The sequence below is a fragment of the Cyprinus carpio genome, chromosome A9, assembly GCF_018340385.1.
Source record: "Cyprinus carpio isolate SPL01 chromosome A9, ASM1834038v1, whole genome shotgun sequence".
In the NCBI taxonomy this organism is placed as follows: Eukaryota; Metazoa; Chordata; class Actinopteri; order Cypriniformes; family Cyprinidae; genus Cyprinus; species Cyprinus carpio.
In genome coordinates this window covers 20,801,248-20,818,132 of record NC_056580.1, presented here as the reverse complement: position 1 = coordinate 20,818,132, position 16,885 = coordinate 20,801,248, and the positions used below count along the sequence as shown (strand labels likewise).

The 16,885-nt window shown below is 35.3% G+C and overlaps 1 protein-coding gene across 1 annotated transcript in view; it reads right to left on the bottom strand.

Annotated features, from left to right (window-relative positions):
* The window catches only part of LOC109095779 (low-density lipoprotein receptor-related protein 1B-like), a 281,776-nt gene that overhangs the window by 30,745 nt on the left and 234,146 nt on the right, over positions 1-16,885 (bottom strand). The window contains exons 56-67 of the mRNA XM_042764066.1: positions 16,267-16,450; positions 16,073-16,158; positions 12,573-12,695; positions 8,635-8,816; positions 8,252-8,451; positions 7,720-7,908; positions 6,167-6,315; positions 5,960-6,053; positions 4,042-4,158; positions 3,416-3,535; positions 3,084-3,203; positions 14-130 (exon numbers count right to left, since the gene is read on the bottom strand). Coding sequence (XP_042620000.1) covers positions 14-130; positions 3,084-3,203; positions 3,416-3,535; positions 4,042-4,158; positions 5,960-6,053; positions 6,167-6,315; positions 7,720-7,908; positions 8,252-8,451; positions 8,635-8,816; positions 12,573-12,695; positions 16,073-16,158; positions 16,267-16,450 — 1,681 coding nt within the window. The remainder of the gene's footprint in view (positions 1-13; positions 131-3,083; positions 3,204-3,415; positions 3,536-4,041; positions 4,159-5,959; positions 6,054-6,166; positions 6,316-7,719; positions 7,909-8,251; positions 8,452-8,634; positions 8,817-12,572; positions 12,696-16,072; positions 16,159-16,266; positions 16,451-16,885) is intronic.

Sequence of the window (16,885 nt, the reverse complement as noted above, 5' to 3'; positions counted from 1 at the left end):
GAGAGCGACTCACTGCAATGCTCCTCATCGGAGTTGTCTCCACAGTCATTCTGGCTGTCACATCTCCAGTGGTCCGGGATGCAGTTGTTATTCTCACAGCGAAATTCATGAGGTCCACAGGTCTTTTCATCTTTTTCATCAGACACAAACAAACACACAGATGAAAATGGCTTCAAAAGTGCATGAATATTAATGCAGTGCTACCGCATTTCGACACGTAATCATCATTTCCTCAGGGTTCTGGGCCCGGATCTGACACTAAGTTCAAAACAAGCCCACACTCAAGAAGCTAACACACCATAAGATGAGATACCTGACTGTACTGCCGATAGCTTCCATCCTGAAAAACCTGAACACTTGACACGTAACATCAAACACTTTGTCACCTGTGCACAATCGTCTTCGTTGTCATTCTACCCTTTTCCAGAGTACATGTACTGTTTATGTTATAAAACCTAAGAACCTTCTGAGGTGCTACAGCCAAGATTAATTGTTAATGAACAGACATGAGGACCACATCATTAGATCAAAACTTATAGTTGCACCAAGAAAACAGGCTAAGAGAAGCAAACTTGCCAGTTTTCATTAGTGTGAAATAATAGAAGAGCATCCTAGAATATCTCCCTTGATAAATTATTCTGTTTAAATATTCTCTAATGTGGCCCAGGCATGTAATAATAGAAAGCATCTAAAGGAACATCTAGAGATACTGGCATCTGAGAAAAAAAAAATACTGCTTATTGTTTAAGAATATGGGAGATGTTTCTTAGTTACAAAAAAAAAAAAAAAAAAAAAGACTTTCAAACACTAATGAATGTCACAAAATTGAAGCCACTGCACACTAATGAATGTTACAACATACAGTAGAAGCCACTGCAAAAGATAGTCTTCTAAGATAAAACAATGCATATTCATGTGAAGACAGAATTTATCCACTGATCTTAAATGTACATGAATTTCCACTAATTTCTGTGTGATTGTAATTTCCAATATTACCAAAAATTTAAGTATCAGTAAAGCTTGCCTGTTATGTTAATTGCACCATTTGACATCAATTGCCAAAATATAGATCTATAATAACTTGCAGGTTACTGTGACTAAAGTTTGTCACATCTGGAAAATCAATGGAGACACCACACATGCCACACCTCAATTACAAAAAAGTGACCCTTCTCCTGTTCCACTCATGTGTCACTCATTTGGGGGATTTTTCCCTGAGTTACAGATAATCCATAACAACCTCAGATATGCTCATCCAATGCAGTCAAACCAATTTTCTCAATTAAATTCAGACAATGTGATTTTTCCCTCTGCAACAGCCAAGCTATTGATTTAATTTCTTTTGTCGACTGATATGGGAAAGCCATGCTCATCATCCCTGCTGGGATGTGTCAGAGTTATATATACACCATATATTGAGGACGATTACCTTCAAGACATCCGCTTAGAGGCTGTTCCAGACTGCAAATAAGTAATGATTTTCTACAATGATGTGAGAGTAAAACAGCAACAACATCAGTGTGCAGTATAGATATTTAATGAGTCTAATGTTTGAGAGTTAGACCTCTTTGTCAAGGGAATCTTCTGATGAATCATTACTGAGGTTCAAAAGACTATGGCTCTGATCCAAAAACTAGTGAACTTCTCACAAACAGTAGGCAGCCTATTGAAAGCATGTTCCAAAAGGCACTTTTATCTTTACCCTTCACACAAAACTTATGTTTATGCTTGTGAAAGTGTACTGTATATACTGTATGTTTAACCAAATTAATTTTATGCACATATTAATACATTTGATAATACTATTATTCCCTTCTGCTTTCTGAAGACTGGTCAGAAATTATGAGATTAATTGCAATTAATTTATTATACTGAGGTAAACTTTTATAAATTTTTTTTTTTTTAAATAATTATGTGTAATAATTTTATTGAAGACTTCATTACTGTTTAAACGTTCGGGGTCAGTAAGATTTCTTTGAAAGAAAGTAATAATTTTATTCAGCAAAGGACACAAACTGATTAAAAATGACAGTAAAGATTTACATTGTTTCAAATATTTCAAATAAATGCTGTTATTTTGAGCTTTATATTCGTCAAAGAATCCTGAAAAAAAATGTGTCACTGTTTCTGCAAAAATTTTAAGCGTCGCAATATTGATAATAAAGCATATAGAATGATTTCTGAAGGATCACTGAAGACTGAGGTACTGACTGGAATAAATTACATTTTAAAACAAATTAAAATAGAAAACAGTTATTTTACGTCAATTTATATTTATATTTATATTATAACAGTATATTTTAAATTGTAATTATGTCACTATTTTTACTGTATTTTTGATCAAATAAATGTAGACTTCTTTCAAAATGTCAACAAATCTTACCAACCCCAAACTTTTGAACTTGTGTATTTTTAAAAACGGGGAAAAAAAAACTGTATATAATTTTGTTTATTAAAATATTTAGCTTAGCTACGTGCTAAACTGTGAGTGAAGTCTCCCGCGTGCTTTATGTGATGAATGTTATTTATATGCAGCCTGGAGTTGCTGCCTAAGAGTGTTCCAAGTCCGTCATTTACGAGGTTACAATTCAGTTAGGATTCTGTCATAGAAGGCAGCTGCCTAGAGAGACATTTAGGTGAATATTTTCAGTATAGATCAAATGAGTGGTGCTAATAAAATGAGGTACACAGCTTGTTTGTTCAATATAGAATATAGAAAAATACTTGAAACAAAACATGCCTAGCGAACCCTCAGAAACTGTTTTGCCAGTGTATCAGCACTTTAAATGTCTGGAACACATTGCCGAGGAAGAATGCGATAAGTGAGGCCACCGCTGATGTGCCACTGTCAAACTAAATCAGGCATTCAGGCAACAAAACAGGCCCAAGGGTATTGTTACAAGCCACAGCTAATAAAAGCCGAGTGGTTCATGATTAAAGCTGGCCTCACTCCATCAGAGAGAGAGAGAGAAGACTGTGGGAGCATACAGAATTGACATTAGCCCCAATCAGACTTTCAGACGGTTCTGCGCATGTGGCTGACTGAGGTTCTGATTTGTGAATAATAACTGCAGCTCACTCACCACAATTGGCCTCATCAGAGCCGTCAGCACAGTCTGGGTCTTCGTCGCACACCCAGAGCTTTGAGATGCAATGCATGGTGGCCTTGCACTGGAACTGGTCTGAAGAACATGTGCTCTCAGCTGGAACATTAAGGCAGACCGAAAATAGCAGGTTATTTACAAGGCCAGTGAAAAGATATTGTAAGAGAAAAAAAAGAAAAAAAAAACCTTCCAAAACTTCTGGTACTGCACATGACTGTGATTCAATAAAGTAAGAATATATGTGACATCTTCACTGTCCATTATTCTCAGTGGTTAATGGAGGGAGCAGAAAGTGTCATGGCATAGCTTACGGCAGTCTGTCTCGTCTTCGCCATCCCCGCAGTCGTCCTGGCCGTTGCAGCGAAGATTTAATGGTATACACTTCTGCTTTCGGGTGCACTTGAACTGGCCTGACAGACAGATGTATGTATCTGCAAATGGGAGGAGACATTACAGTAAGAAAAACATCATGCTGGATCAGTGCAGTATGTCCATTCATTTTCCATTTCAGAAGAGATTATTTAGAGTCGTGATGCAATAAGATTAAAACTGAGATGATTACAGAAACAATATTATTTTTGTTAAAAGCACTAAACGTCTTGAATCTTAAATCGGTGCTGGTCCAATACATCCTGATAACGATCATTAAATGACAAAACACCCTGTACTCTTTTCTAATACTTCTAAAGTGGATATCGATCGTTTGATACCAGCAAGAGTCTGTATAATTGAACATTCAGAGACAGCTGTGCTAAAGAAGATTTGTTGCTGATGAAAATTCGAGGCAGATTTTTCGTGCTCGTGCTTGCCACATACTTCACAGGAACTGAATTCTACAAGGGAGTCCCGATAGCCTCACACAGAGAGAAAAGGCTATGGATCTGACGATAAGAACACAGCATTTTAGAACAGCTTTCGTATCTATTATTTTGCTCACCACAGTTGGCCTCATCTGAGTTGTCCCCGCAGTCATTCTCTCCATCACAGATGAAGGGAGGTAAGGCGCAAAGGCCAGTACCGCACTGAAAACGCCCAGGCTGGCATTTGAATTCAGCTGCAAAAAATGATAATTAACAGTGAACTCCAGAGGATTCAAAACAATTTGCACATTGGTGTGTGTTTTTAAACCCGAGCTGCGTGAGGTTGCCTGAAATGGCCAAGTCAACCCACGTTCCATCATTTCTCTAAAAGCACTTCTATGATATTTAATGCTCCCTGCCCTTTATCGAACAACAGAGGTTCCACCTATTAACAGCAGCCATTGACTGCCTGTCATTTTCTATTTGTATTGCTCAAGTGAATCACCAAGCAACAAAGTGAATCAAAAAACAAAAATGAAAGAACAAAAGTTTCTCCTTTCGCACATCTTAAAGGTCAGTCTACCGTGAAGCTGTGAACTAGTTCATCTTCACACTGTATAACAACACTGGCATGTGGTAATATTGGGGCTCATTTTAACTGTTGGGAATTCCAGTTTTAGAAATGACAAAATTTGCCACTCTCCACTTGTTTGGAAAATAACCATTGCTATGCCGCATTGTGATACTGTTGCTGACTGTAAAACAATGACTCTAAAGTTGCAGTTTAACTGAAGCAGCAACAAATCTTTTCTTCCATGTTGTGATGCATATCTGAGTGAAACAGATTATTGAAAAGAAAAAAAGTAGGACTTGATTCTATCCATCAGTTATTGATTGAATGAAGGCAGATCTCTGGGCTTGACAATGCGAGCATTTCACTTGCATATGTGGTTAAAATTAGAAGTGTGCAAACTGTAAGATGCATTTAGGAGCACATATGTGAATAAAAATGTCCCAGTAGGTCCTTAAAAATTTCAAATATCTTAAATCGCATAACATCCATCTTAATCTTCTTATCATTTTAAGAGGTCTTAAATTTCTGGATGGAAAAACAAGTTATAGCGATATAGCCTAATCTGATAACTAAACTTGAAAAGACTGTGATTTAATTGAATAAATGTAATGTATAATTTAATGTAAAATAAAATCTGTTGCATGCTTTTCAGCCTTGCCATTTCAGAGGGGTTCGCAATCAATCAGTAGTTAAATTTTTCCTTGGAAAAAGGAAGCGTCAAGTCCTGAGTCTGAATATGAGTTTGAAGTCAACTGTAAGAGAAAGGTGCAGGGTTTATTTGGAGAAAAATGATTTACTAGTGAGATCTGTTATTTCACAGTGATATTTTGATTTGAAATTCAAAAAGTAAAAAAATAAATAAATATACATGCATGGATGACTTGTTCACAAGAAGATCAATAACATGCATTAAAAAACAAAACAAAAAAACAAACAAACTGATTTTCTATTTCATGCTGACTTTAAAACCAAGCTGAAGCTTGAGTTGTTTTGAATGAATGCGCAAACTTTAATCCAACATGGCTTGTGCTCAACTTCTAGTCTTGCCTTTCAGCAAATCAGAACATCACATAATGCAATCAATATTCATGACCCAAGTTAGAGCGCTGAGCAGCTTACATGGAGCCATCTACCATGAACAACAAAAGAAAAGCAAAGTTATCTGGCAAAAAACACCATTTTTATAATCAGAGTTGTCACAAGGCCTTCCTATTAAACCTGTATGACAAAACCAGAATAATGCTGACGTTTCTGGAAAGATTTGCTTTAAAGCCAGTCTTATATAAGTGTATCCGTGGCAACTAGGCATATAAAACAGGTTATACTTGTGGCTGATGAGATTTATAATGTGCCCCACGCACTTTTTGAATTGTTCTTAAAACCCCTGGTTCCGATCACCGCATGAATATTACAAACTGTCCAAAACAAAAACAACAGTGCAGGCAGTGTAGGTTGGATAACATTGGAAGCTAAGCACTCACGACAATCCGCAGGCTCATCAGACCCATCACCGCAGTCATCTACCGTATCGCATTTCCACCAGAATGGGATGCACTCATCCGTTCCACAGCGGAACTGCAAAACAAGTCCACCGCATCGAAAAAGGTCAATCAGTTTGGGTAATGCAAACAGGAACAATCATTGCAGTTCTGACGAATGACTTGGAATCATAATTTTTGCATACAGACCTGGCTGGCTGTGCAGTTAGACAGGCATGTCTTGTTATCGGCGGCCAAATAGAAGTTAGTTGGGCAGGCGCACTTGTGACCTCCACCAGGAGAGAGTAAGCACAAGTGACTACAGCCTCCATTGGCCACTTGACACTGGTGTTTGGGAACTGTAAAAAGGGGATAGAAATGGCTTGTGATTAGCAGCTCTTGCCGGTAACACTTTATAATAACGTTCTGTTATAAGTCATTTATAAATTATTAGTTAATGATGAACTAATCATTTACAAAACATGACTATACATTCATAAATGATTAATAAGTAATAAGTTAACATTTTAGTAATGTTTTATTAATTCAGTTATAAGTCACTTATAAGTTATTAGTTAATGATGAACGAATCATTTAAAAAACATGATTATATGTTCATAAATGATTAATGAGTGGTATACTAACGATTTACAAATGTGTTGTAAGTTATCTAAAAAAAAAATAATCATGAAATAAATCAAACTGATCATTAGTAGATGGTTTATAAATTATTAGTTGATACATTATTCATCACTTATAAATCATTGAAGTATTTCTGTCAAAATTGTTTTGTATAATTATCTCAATAAACAATTGTTAATCATCAGTATAGAATTAATAAACCATTATTAAAATAACACCAAATGATTTATTGGCAAATTTGTTAGCTTGTCTGTGTTCATAAGCACAAACATGCAGGTATGCTAAAGCACTATTTTTAAGAAGAGTAATTCATTTGTTTTGAAGTTAATAAACATTTATAAATGTCTTAGTCAGATGATTCCAGTGGCTTGTGTTAAATCCTTTCACTTATCAGCACAGACTTGTGTTCTGTGTGGAGCGTGTGGATCTAGTGATGAAGTGACCCTCTCAACTGCTTTTACCTTCCACTGAAGCTCACATCAGGTGCACAGAGTTAAAGACTCCATGTGTGTCAGAGAAGACAGCTGTCTATACCCTCACCAGTCAGTACTTAGTACACACTACACAGTGTTCAACACCTGTTATAGATGATGTGTAAACGCATGAAAAAATCATTTACAAAGCTTTCTGCATCCCCTAATCTAAAGTGTACACTATCCATCACTTGTAAATGTGTTACATATCACTTGTAGACCTTTCTTACCTGTAACAAATTATACAGACCTGTGCTGATGAGTGAAAGGATTTAACACAAGCCACTTTTTAAACACCAAATCAGCATAATATAATTATTTTGTAAAGGATATATGTAAATAGATCCTAAATATAATAAATATTAAAACAAGTTTTTTTTTTAATTGTAATATATATATATATATATATATATATATATATATATATATATATATATATATATATATATATATATATATATAAAAAAAATCACTGAAATTGATAAATTGAATGGAGCAAATGCACTTCAATCCAGATCTTCCAGACCAAGATTTAAGTCTCTATAAATAGCAAGAGCTGTGTAGGAGTGAGTAAATAATGACAAAGTTTTCATTTTTGGACAAACCAAGTGTAAAATTAATATAATATTGATGTTAAACAGTCTCTACCTTCAGGCTGGCGCAGTGGGTGGTAGACAATGACAGACTTAATGGCTTGCCATGAATTCAAGAGCTCGACAGCATTAGCACCGGTGGTCTTATGAGCTCGACGGAGAGATTTGGACTTCCCATCAGTCCAATAAATGAAGTCCTCGAACAGTGTGAGTCCCATCACACCCTGGATGTGGTCATGAGGAACTGAGGTAGAGAGTATTACACCATGTACCATCATTAAAGTTGCATTACTGCATATGTAAGTGAATTACTCAGTCATTATCTCACAACTTTCAAATAAACTGTTCTCTAGTCTAACTTTTGTGAATGTACTGTAAGTACAATGACAGATCTTTAATGTTTTACATTTACTTTTTTTTTTTTTTTTGCATATTCTGTACATATATACACAGAAGATTGTGGCCTTGCAGCATTATAGTGTTGAAAGGCTTTATTGCAGTTTGTTTTATCCAATTCTGCCTTGTTATGGTCCTCTAATCCAATAGAGGACAAAAAAAACAGAACAAAATTAGGACTCATTTTGTACCCCGGTGCCTCTGAGAACCGTCCATGTTGGCAAAAAAGATGTGATTATCATCAGCCCAGTAGATTCTCTTGTTTGTGTAGTCAATGGTTAGAGCTGAGGGGCTGTAGATTTCTTTGTTCACAATAACGCTCTGGCCTTGGCCATCCATGCCAACTCGACCGATGTGAGGATTTTCACAGCAGTCAATCCAGAACACAAACCTGAGGAAGAGAGAGTGACCCTCATTCATTCATCACAGCTGTTTCAAGGAGATCTTAGCTATTCCCATTGATCTGGGAGTCTATGCATTCGTTCTTTTTCTTGTGACAAAATAAAGTCTCCCTGTTCTGATGGTACTGAAGTAGAAATGATATTGTGCAAATTTGAAATGGAAGCAGTTGTACCCGGTTTGAGCATCCAGAGCAAGGTCAGTTGGGTTCTTCAAGCCAGAGCTCACTAAGACAGTGGGGTATAAACCATTAGATTTGGACACTTCCAGCGTCTTTCTCTCCACGTCGCACCAGTACAAGTTCTTCCCAATCCAGTCCACAGCCAGTGCACTTGGCACAGCTGTTCGGTGAACAATCTAATAAAGCAAATGAGTGGCATTCAGATCAGTCACTATCGTCTTATCACATAATACTTTAATGAGCAAGTAGGATAATGGGAGTGGTTGTGTTATGAAAATAAGAAAACAGGTCATTAAAGTAATAGTTCAGCCAAAAATGGAAAATTCCGCCATTATTTACTCACTTTTATGTTGTTCCAAACCAGTATGATTTTCTTTTGTCGGTATAACACGAAAGTAGAAATTGTGTAATCAGGGACTCTTTGCTCTTTTTCAAGCAATTACATTAAATAGGACCTTGTGCATTAAAGCTTCAAAAAGTAGTCCAAAATGCACTATACTGTATTTATCCTCTGAAGTTAGCTCTGTTTGAGGAACAGGCTGAAATGTAATAATCTATAGTCAGTGAATTGGACTTGAAAACCAGATAAGTCAAGAATGAATCATTCTGACCAGTATGAACTGGATGGTGATTGACTGAAAAGATTCAAATTAAAATAATGATTCATTCACAATGGATAACTCCTCTTTTTGTGTTCAACATAAGAAAGCAAATTATAATTACAGAATATTAATTTCTAAATAAACCATTCTTATAAATTAGTTATTCTATCTGTTTGCTATAGTGCCTGAAGCTGATATTGCATTGCAAAGTGATAAAACACAAACTCTGCTGTCCCAACATAGGCTGTCACTGCAGGACATGATATACTTTGAGATCTTCTCTATCATCATCATCTGACAAGGCGTATGTAGCCGTGCCAATTTACAAGATTGCCCCTTCAGCAGTAATTTCACCAAAACTGAGCTTGAAAAATGTTCTGAAATGTCAATGATTGAGGAACATTTCCCCAATCAGGAAAGTGTCTCCAGATGAGAAGACGAGAGGAAACATTAATATTCCGAGCGGGATAGAGAGAGCTTCTGGTATTCTAGTGATCTAGTCAAGCTCTGATTTGAAGGATTGCCTTGTGTGGAAATGAAGGCTAACTCATTTAAAATGTCAACACATTTGAATACATCACAAAATCATATGACAAATGATTCTCAGAATATCTGCAATTTATATGTGTACATAATATCCAAAATCATTTTTAGACGTTATTGAAAGGTTTTAGTTATGGCATGTGTCCTAAATGATGACTACCAATTTAGATTTCATTATTGACAAAGCACAAAGCCAAAATATATCACCTAAATAATTGACAGCTGTATGCAGCATGCTAACTAATGAGGCCATACAGCATATCAACTTTGGCCCATCTATTAAAAGACAAATTCCCTTATTGAATCACTCAAAGGCATTGCCTGAGGCATCATGCCAAACGTGCTCCAGTGCAGGAGTTAATCATTACATTACAGTGATCAAACCCATGGTGCACTGCTCCCAGAATCCTAACACTTATAGGGGCTGTCTTATAACTTGCTCCTCACTTTCATTTATCAATTGTGCAAAATAATGCATCTTAAGTCTGTAAACAAATACCGATTACATGGTAATAAATATGCAGGCTAAACCTTCAGCGCTGAAAAACATCTGTATCTCTAATCCCTATTCATAGTGATCATGCCAAGGTTTTGGAATAAATAATTTGTAATAAACAATTATTATTCAACACTTCAATGCAGTACATCTGACTTGGAGAGCTTCTTGCAGACAATATACACTGTGCAAAAATATATGTATATATGTTTTAATGCAAATTAGATTGGATGCAGCAGGTGAAAAGTTTGATGGCCGTGCCCACGGCGAGAGTAATTAAGGTAATAGAGGGATTTAGATTTTGCTTTAAGCAAGAGAAAACTATTCTCAGAAAGAATCGGATATGATCGGTTGTCTTTCGTGAAAGTAGCTGATGATCAAATAGGCTGATGTTAGTTTAAAATTTTTCACATTTAATTAGAAACCATTTAAGCAACAATGTTGAAAAAAAAAGATCAAAAAGGATCAAAAAGTTGCAACAGTGCCTTTACTTCCTTAGGAAGCTAAGGAAAGCTCACCTGTTCCCCCACATCCTGCTAAACTTTTTTTGATGCACAACTGAAAGCATCTTAACAAACTGCATCACAGTGTGGTATGGTAACTGCACTGTCTCAGACCAAATGACCAGGTTGAACAGGTTGTTAAAATGGCCCAACATATCACTGGTGTTCAGCTACTCTCCATCAAAGATACTTACAGTACCTCAAATGCTGCCTACGAAGGGTGAGAAGCATTAACAAAAATACCTCTCACCCCAGCCACGGACTGTTTACTCTTCTCCCATCTGGGAGACGTTATAGTAGTCTTTGCTTTTGCAGCGTACTCAGGAACTGTTTCTTCCCCTCAGCTGTCAGCCTACTAAACTCTAAATTTAAACACTGAACACTCTATACTACTCGGCCCAGCTAATACTATATATATATATATATATATATATATATATTATATATATATATATATATATATATATATATATATATATATATATTATATATATATATATATATATACATATACACAACATGTGCTGATGTAGGTATTGTTTTTTCTTTTTCTGCTATTCTCCAGCTGTGATCCTTGAAGAGTCTTTGGTCACTCAAACTCTCCTCCTCACCCTGCATTAGGAAGATATAGACACATGTCCTCTTCAAGGCAGATTCATAACATTTTCTGTTGGTAATTAACTTCTTAATTATTGCCCTGATGATGGAAATGGAAATGTTCACTGCTCTAGCTTATTTCTTAAAGCCACTTTCTAATTTGTGAAGCTCAGTTATCTTTGCTGCACATCAGAAATATATTTTTTGTTTTTTCGCACTGTGATGGGTGATTAATTTGGAATTTGGCCTTTGTTTTCCCTCCTATTTATATTTCTGTGAAACAGGAAGCCATGGCTGGATAATTTCATGTTCATAATCACCCTGGTGTGCTCAAAATAGTGAATATGAATGGGAATATGTTTCAGATATATTTTATTATTAAAAGGTACTGCCCCAGTGACAGCTTCTGTACTTTTTTCTGAGAGCATACATGTGCTGATGGTCCTAGTTCGCTTTTCAGAGGATCGAAAGTGAAATGATTGTGCAGGTTGACTAGAGTCCTTCATAAACTATTTTAAACAAAAACAAAGACACTGTTTAGAATAAGAATTTGAATATGAAGTCAAAGTCAGTTTTGTGTAATGTCTCTTCAACATACTAGGAGAAGAATGTACTGCGTCCCCATGTCAGTAAATAATGAATTAATAAAATCATCAATTAAATTGTTCTTCCATAATAGAGCTGCATCATGATATCCCCAGCTAATGATGGGCAAAGGTCTCCTACCCAGTCTAAACATATTGTACCAGCTTGCATTGTCTCTATTTCCCAAATCCTGAAGATTACACCCACGAATGCTAATGAATTTCAAATGGTTTTAGCTTGTGCTGAGCAGGGGTGATAAATCAGGAGGGGGGCAACACTGTGTAATGAAGCCAAATGAGGCTCTTGGCCCCTGCAATGAAGCTAATGAGATGGGGAAAAGTGTTGCTCAGCAGGTACATGGCAGAGATGTGCAACTATGCGCTCACCATGTGACCTTAATGAGTCCCTGAAATAATGCTAAAATGAGCATTTATATTTATGGCAGTATGGCTACAGATGTCTAATATTCAGATCTTGACATTAGACCTCTTCATCGGATCCCTGTTGCTAACCTGGCATAAAACGGTTAGTTCAGACCTATTAGAATTGTTGTCAGTCCTTGGTGACCCATAATAATTATTAAGAGAAATGAGAAATCAGATGTACCTTGAGGTCACTGCCATTAAGGCGAATTCTGTTTATCCTCCGGCCACTGGGTCTGCTTGAGTCAATCCAGTAAATGAACTCCTTCTTGTAGTCAAAATCCAAGCTGATTATGTTGATAAGGCCCTACGGAAGTGAGAAGGAAACAGAACATAGAGGTAATAGAGGTGAATTAAGTAACCAAATGAGATGGACTGCACAACAAATGTGACTGTAAGCACAGTCAGCATGATGTATTAGCTTGGTAAAGGCCGCAGTCAGCACACATAGATCAACTATGCAGACCAAAAAAGAATTAAATGTTATGCCTTGTTCTGTTATTCAATTAGCTGGAGGACTTAATTAGCAACTTCCGCGTATGCTTATCTCGACAGGATCTGGCAAGGATGTACTACAGACACGAAACATGCAGAGCATACATTTCTTTTGATGTCTCTTCATCGTATTGATTTTGGAAGAGGGTGCAGTGTGTGATGGATTCACGTGAATGCTGGCTTCAGAATCTAGGGAAGCCTTCAGAGGCAACGCTGAGGGTACATTCGTTACTGTCATGTTCACTTCAGGCTGCTGTCATTCATTCTACAACTCACTAACCTTCCTATGTTTGCCCACTTCACCACGGCTGCTAAGATCGGGTGACGGGCATGATGACAGATGAAGAAAAGCTCTGATACCCCCCATCAGATCATAAGCACTGTGAGACTCAAAAAGATGTTAAGTCTTATCTTGTGGCAAGAACCTCCAGCCTTATCTTACAAGTTATGTTTTATTTGACATCAGTTAGAACATACAAGACAAATCTATTAGAGGTTATGAGCATTTATGGTAAGCCAGTACGGTATAGAAGAAACATTATCTATAATTATTATATCTTGCCAAAATGGTTAGATTCTACCTGTGAAAAAATGCCTTAATTAAACTTGAAACCTGAAAAATGATTCACTTATTAGGAGTTACAGTGTTGGTTCTATCATACACTAAACATAGTTTAAGAACCTTTCTTGATGTTTTTGAAAAGTCTCTTATGTTCACCAAAGCAGCATTCTTCAAAAAAAATAAAATAAATAATAATAAAAAAAAAATAAATAAAATGAAATAAATTCTACTATGCTAAAATATATATATATATATATATATATATATATATAGTATATATATAATTATTTTTTTAATCACTGTTGTCAGCTAATCAGTTGTGCTGCTTAATATTTTGGAGAAAACTTAAAAACCTAAAACCTTTCTATTCTGATGAATAGACAACTCAAAAGAACATCATTGGTTAATAAATAAATAAATAAATCTTGTAAATAAATGAATAAACATTGTAAAACATTTTACTGAAACTTTTGATCAATTTAGCACAGTATATATATATATATATATATATATATATATATATATATATATATATATACTGTGTGTATATATTATTATATATATATATATATATATATATATATATATAAATCAGTAAAACAAAATTTGGAAATAAAAAGCACTATTACAAGATAAAAACAGCTTTAAGAGAGGAAAATATTTTAAATTATAACTAAATTTGTAAGTTAACTAGCCCACAAATGGTAATATGAACTGCACATTAGCAATAGTATAGGTTAGCAATTAATATAGCAATATTGTTGTGGTGTTCATCTTGTTGCTAGTCTATGTTGTTCTTGTCTATGATGTAATACACTATTTTTCCCCAGCAGAAGTTAGATTATAAATATTGAGCAGGATACTGTACAGTCAGCTAGTCATTACTGCAAAATAAACTCATTCAGGGTGATAAAAGTGGGCTTCTAATGACCAGGTGACTACATTTTCTCTTACTTACTTCACTGGCTATGCTTCAAACTGAAGGGACATTCAATGCTTTAATTAAGGATACTGTATGGCAGCTGGATAAATAGCTAACTAGCATTCCACAGAGCAAACGAGATCATGCACTATGCTAGTATGAGGTCAACAAAGACCTCCATTGTCGGGAAGAGGCCACAGGGGCCACTCATATTTAAGTGCAAAAGCTTTCCTTCCTTCACTCTTATTAAACAAAATGGAATAAATGAAATTGAATGATTGCTGATGAGACTACTCCATAAAGGGGAGAGTTTTCCGAGAGCCCTATAGAAATTCCCCTGGATGACAGCCTCATTTTGAATAATCATTTCGATGGTAATGACTAGGCCTCTAATGACACCATCTGTGGATAATAGCACAAGGAAACTCAACTTACACTATGCCAATCAGAAATGGCAGTTACATATAATGCCAAAATGACATTTCATCGAGCCATTTATAATGTGCGCCAAACTTGTTGTATCAGACAAGCTCTTGAATATGCAAAACTATATATAATGGTGCACCTTAACTCTCATTAGAGTGTTAGTAGAGTATTAGTAGACTGGTAGGGTTAGGGTTAGAATAAGTTGACGTACTTGCAAAATTACTTCTAGTCAGTAGAATGTCTGTTTGGAGACAATCACAATAAAGAGTTAACAGATATTAAGCATAAAGTCTACTAATACTCTAATGTGAGTTAGTAGACATGTAGGTGCAACGTTATATATTGTCAACAGAATGTTCAAAAGGGACCATCAAAATAAAGTGTTACCAAAATTACTTTTCATCTTTGCAAACAAAGTACCACCAGTGATGTAGAACCTCAAAATAAAGGCTAAAATTTGTAGTGGTCAACTGAAATGGATATTTTAATAACCAAACACCAGGTTGATGATCAATGTAATGCTGACATACTATATAGGAAATACTATTAGTGATAGCAAAATAGATTGAAATAAATGCTGAAATAAAATTAACTTTTTTTTGATTATTTACTTATTTTTTTTTTTTAATCTTGGCTTATCCTGTAGAATTAAAATTATTATTAATTTCGGTGTAGAATATATTTTTGTTTTATTTTTGGATTATTTGTAACTGGTTTTTGAACTCTTTTTTTTTGTTATTTAGAACTATTTTGGACTGATTTTGCATGTCAGAATATGTATAATATTTAATGTCAGAGTGTCAATTAATTCATTAATGGTTAAGGTTAATTCATTATTGTTAAGTGTTATAATCTCCAAATTAATTGGCTTTGCTGACGTTAATTAGATTAACTGACATTAAATGTAACATATATACAGTATTCCTCACTTTCAAGACCAGCAGCAGAAGGACTGTTTTTAATTCTTTCATGTGAAGCTCCACCAAGCCGGGACACTAGTTAATGACTTCAATTAGTGTTTTCAAAGGGCATAGGAGACAATAGACACTGCTGTAATCACAGTCTTGTCACCACAGCTTAATTGGTCCTCTATTAGGCTTTTACAAACAAAGCATTGTTATCTTATGATCTGGTCTCAGAAGTCCAATAACAATTTCATGTGTCAGTACAACAGTCACGACTCTGCAGATTACATGGACAGCCTTTCAATAAAGTGTGATATGAAAATAAACAATAAATAAGAGCATGTAATTAGAAAACAGTTGATATAGAGATTTACCTGTTTCAGTAGAGTGTAATTGGATCCATCGACACTTAATTTTCTGATTTCATGAAGATCAGCAAGTATAAGAAAGGGTTCTTCAACTGTGAGAAATTTAAAGGTGACTTGATGTGATGGAGCCGGACAACTGTCAAGTTAACAAAGCCTGAAATAATCAAGTTCTGGGGGAGAATTCATTAAATGTTATTTACCTGAAAGAGACTTGCAGCTGTTGGGGTCTTTTCTGGAAGCTTCATAGCCATCTACACACAAACACTTGAAGGAACCGTAAGTGTTGGTGCAGTTCTGGCTGCAAGGTAGCGTGGTGGAGCATTCGTCAATATCAACACATGTTCTCCCATCATTCTTCAGGTGAAATCCTGGCCAGCACTTACACTAGACACATTGTTGAAAAAATGATATTTGAGATGTTCTGATTCAAATAGCAGGAAACTGCTATTAATAAAAAGAAACCACTCTGCAAAATTCCACTTGATTTCAGTGCCATTTTACAAACTTATACCCATAATTAAAAATGAAAATTGTGCCATCATCGTTCCAAATTAGTCTCACTAATCTCACTAAAAAAAAAAAAAAAAAAGTATTACTGTTATTTCCTTAAAATAAATAAATAAATAAATAAATAAATAAATAAATAATTTCCTTAAAATAAATAAATAAATAAATAAATAAATAAATAAATAAAATAAATTTAAATTTAAATTTGGTTTAAAAGTTGCACCAGAACAAAAGTGCTGGCGTTTTACTGATAATGATGAAATCACAAACATTCATGTTAAGCCTTTTCAAATTATACAAATCTGTCACATT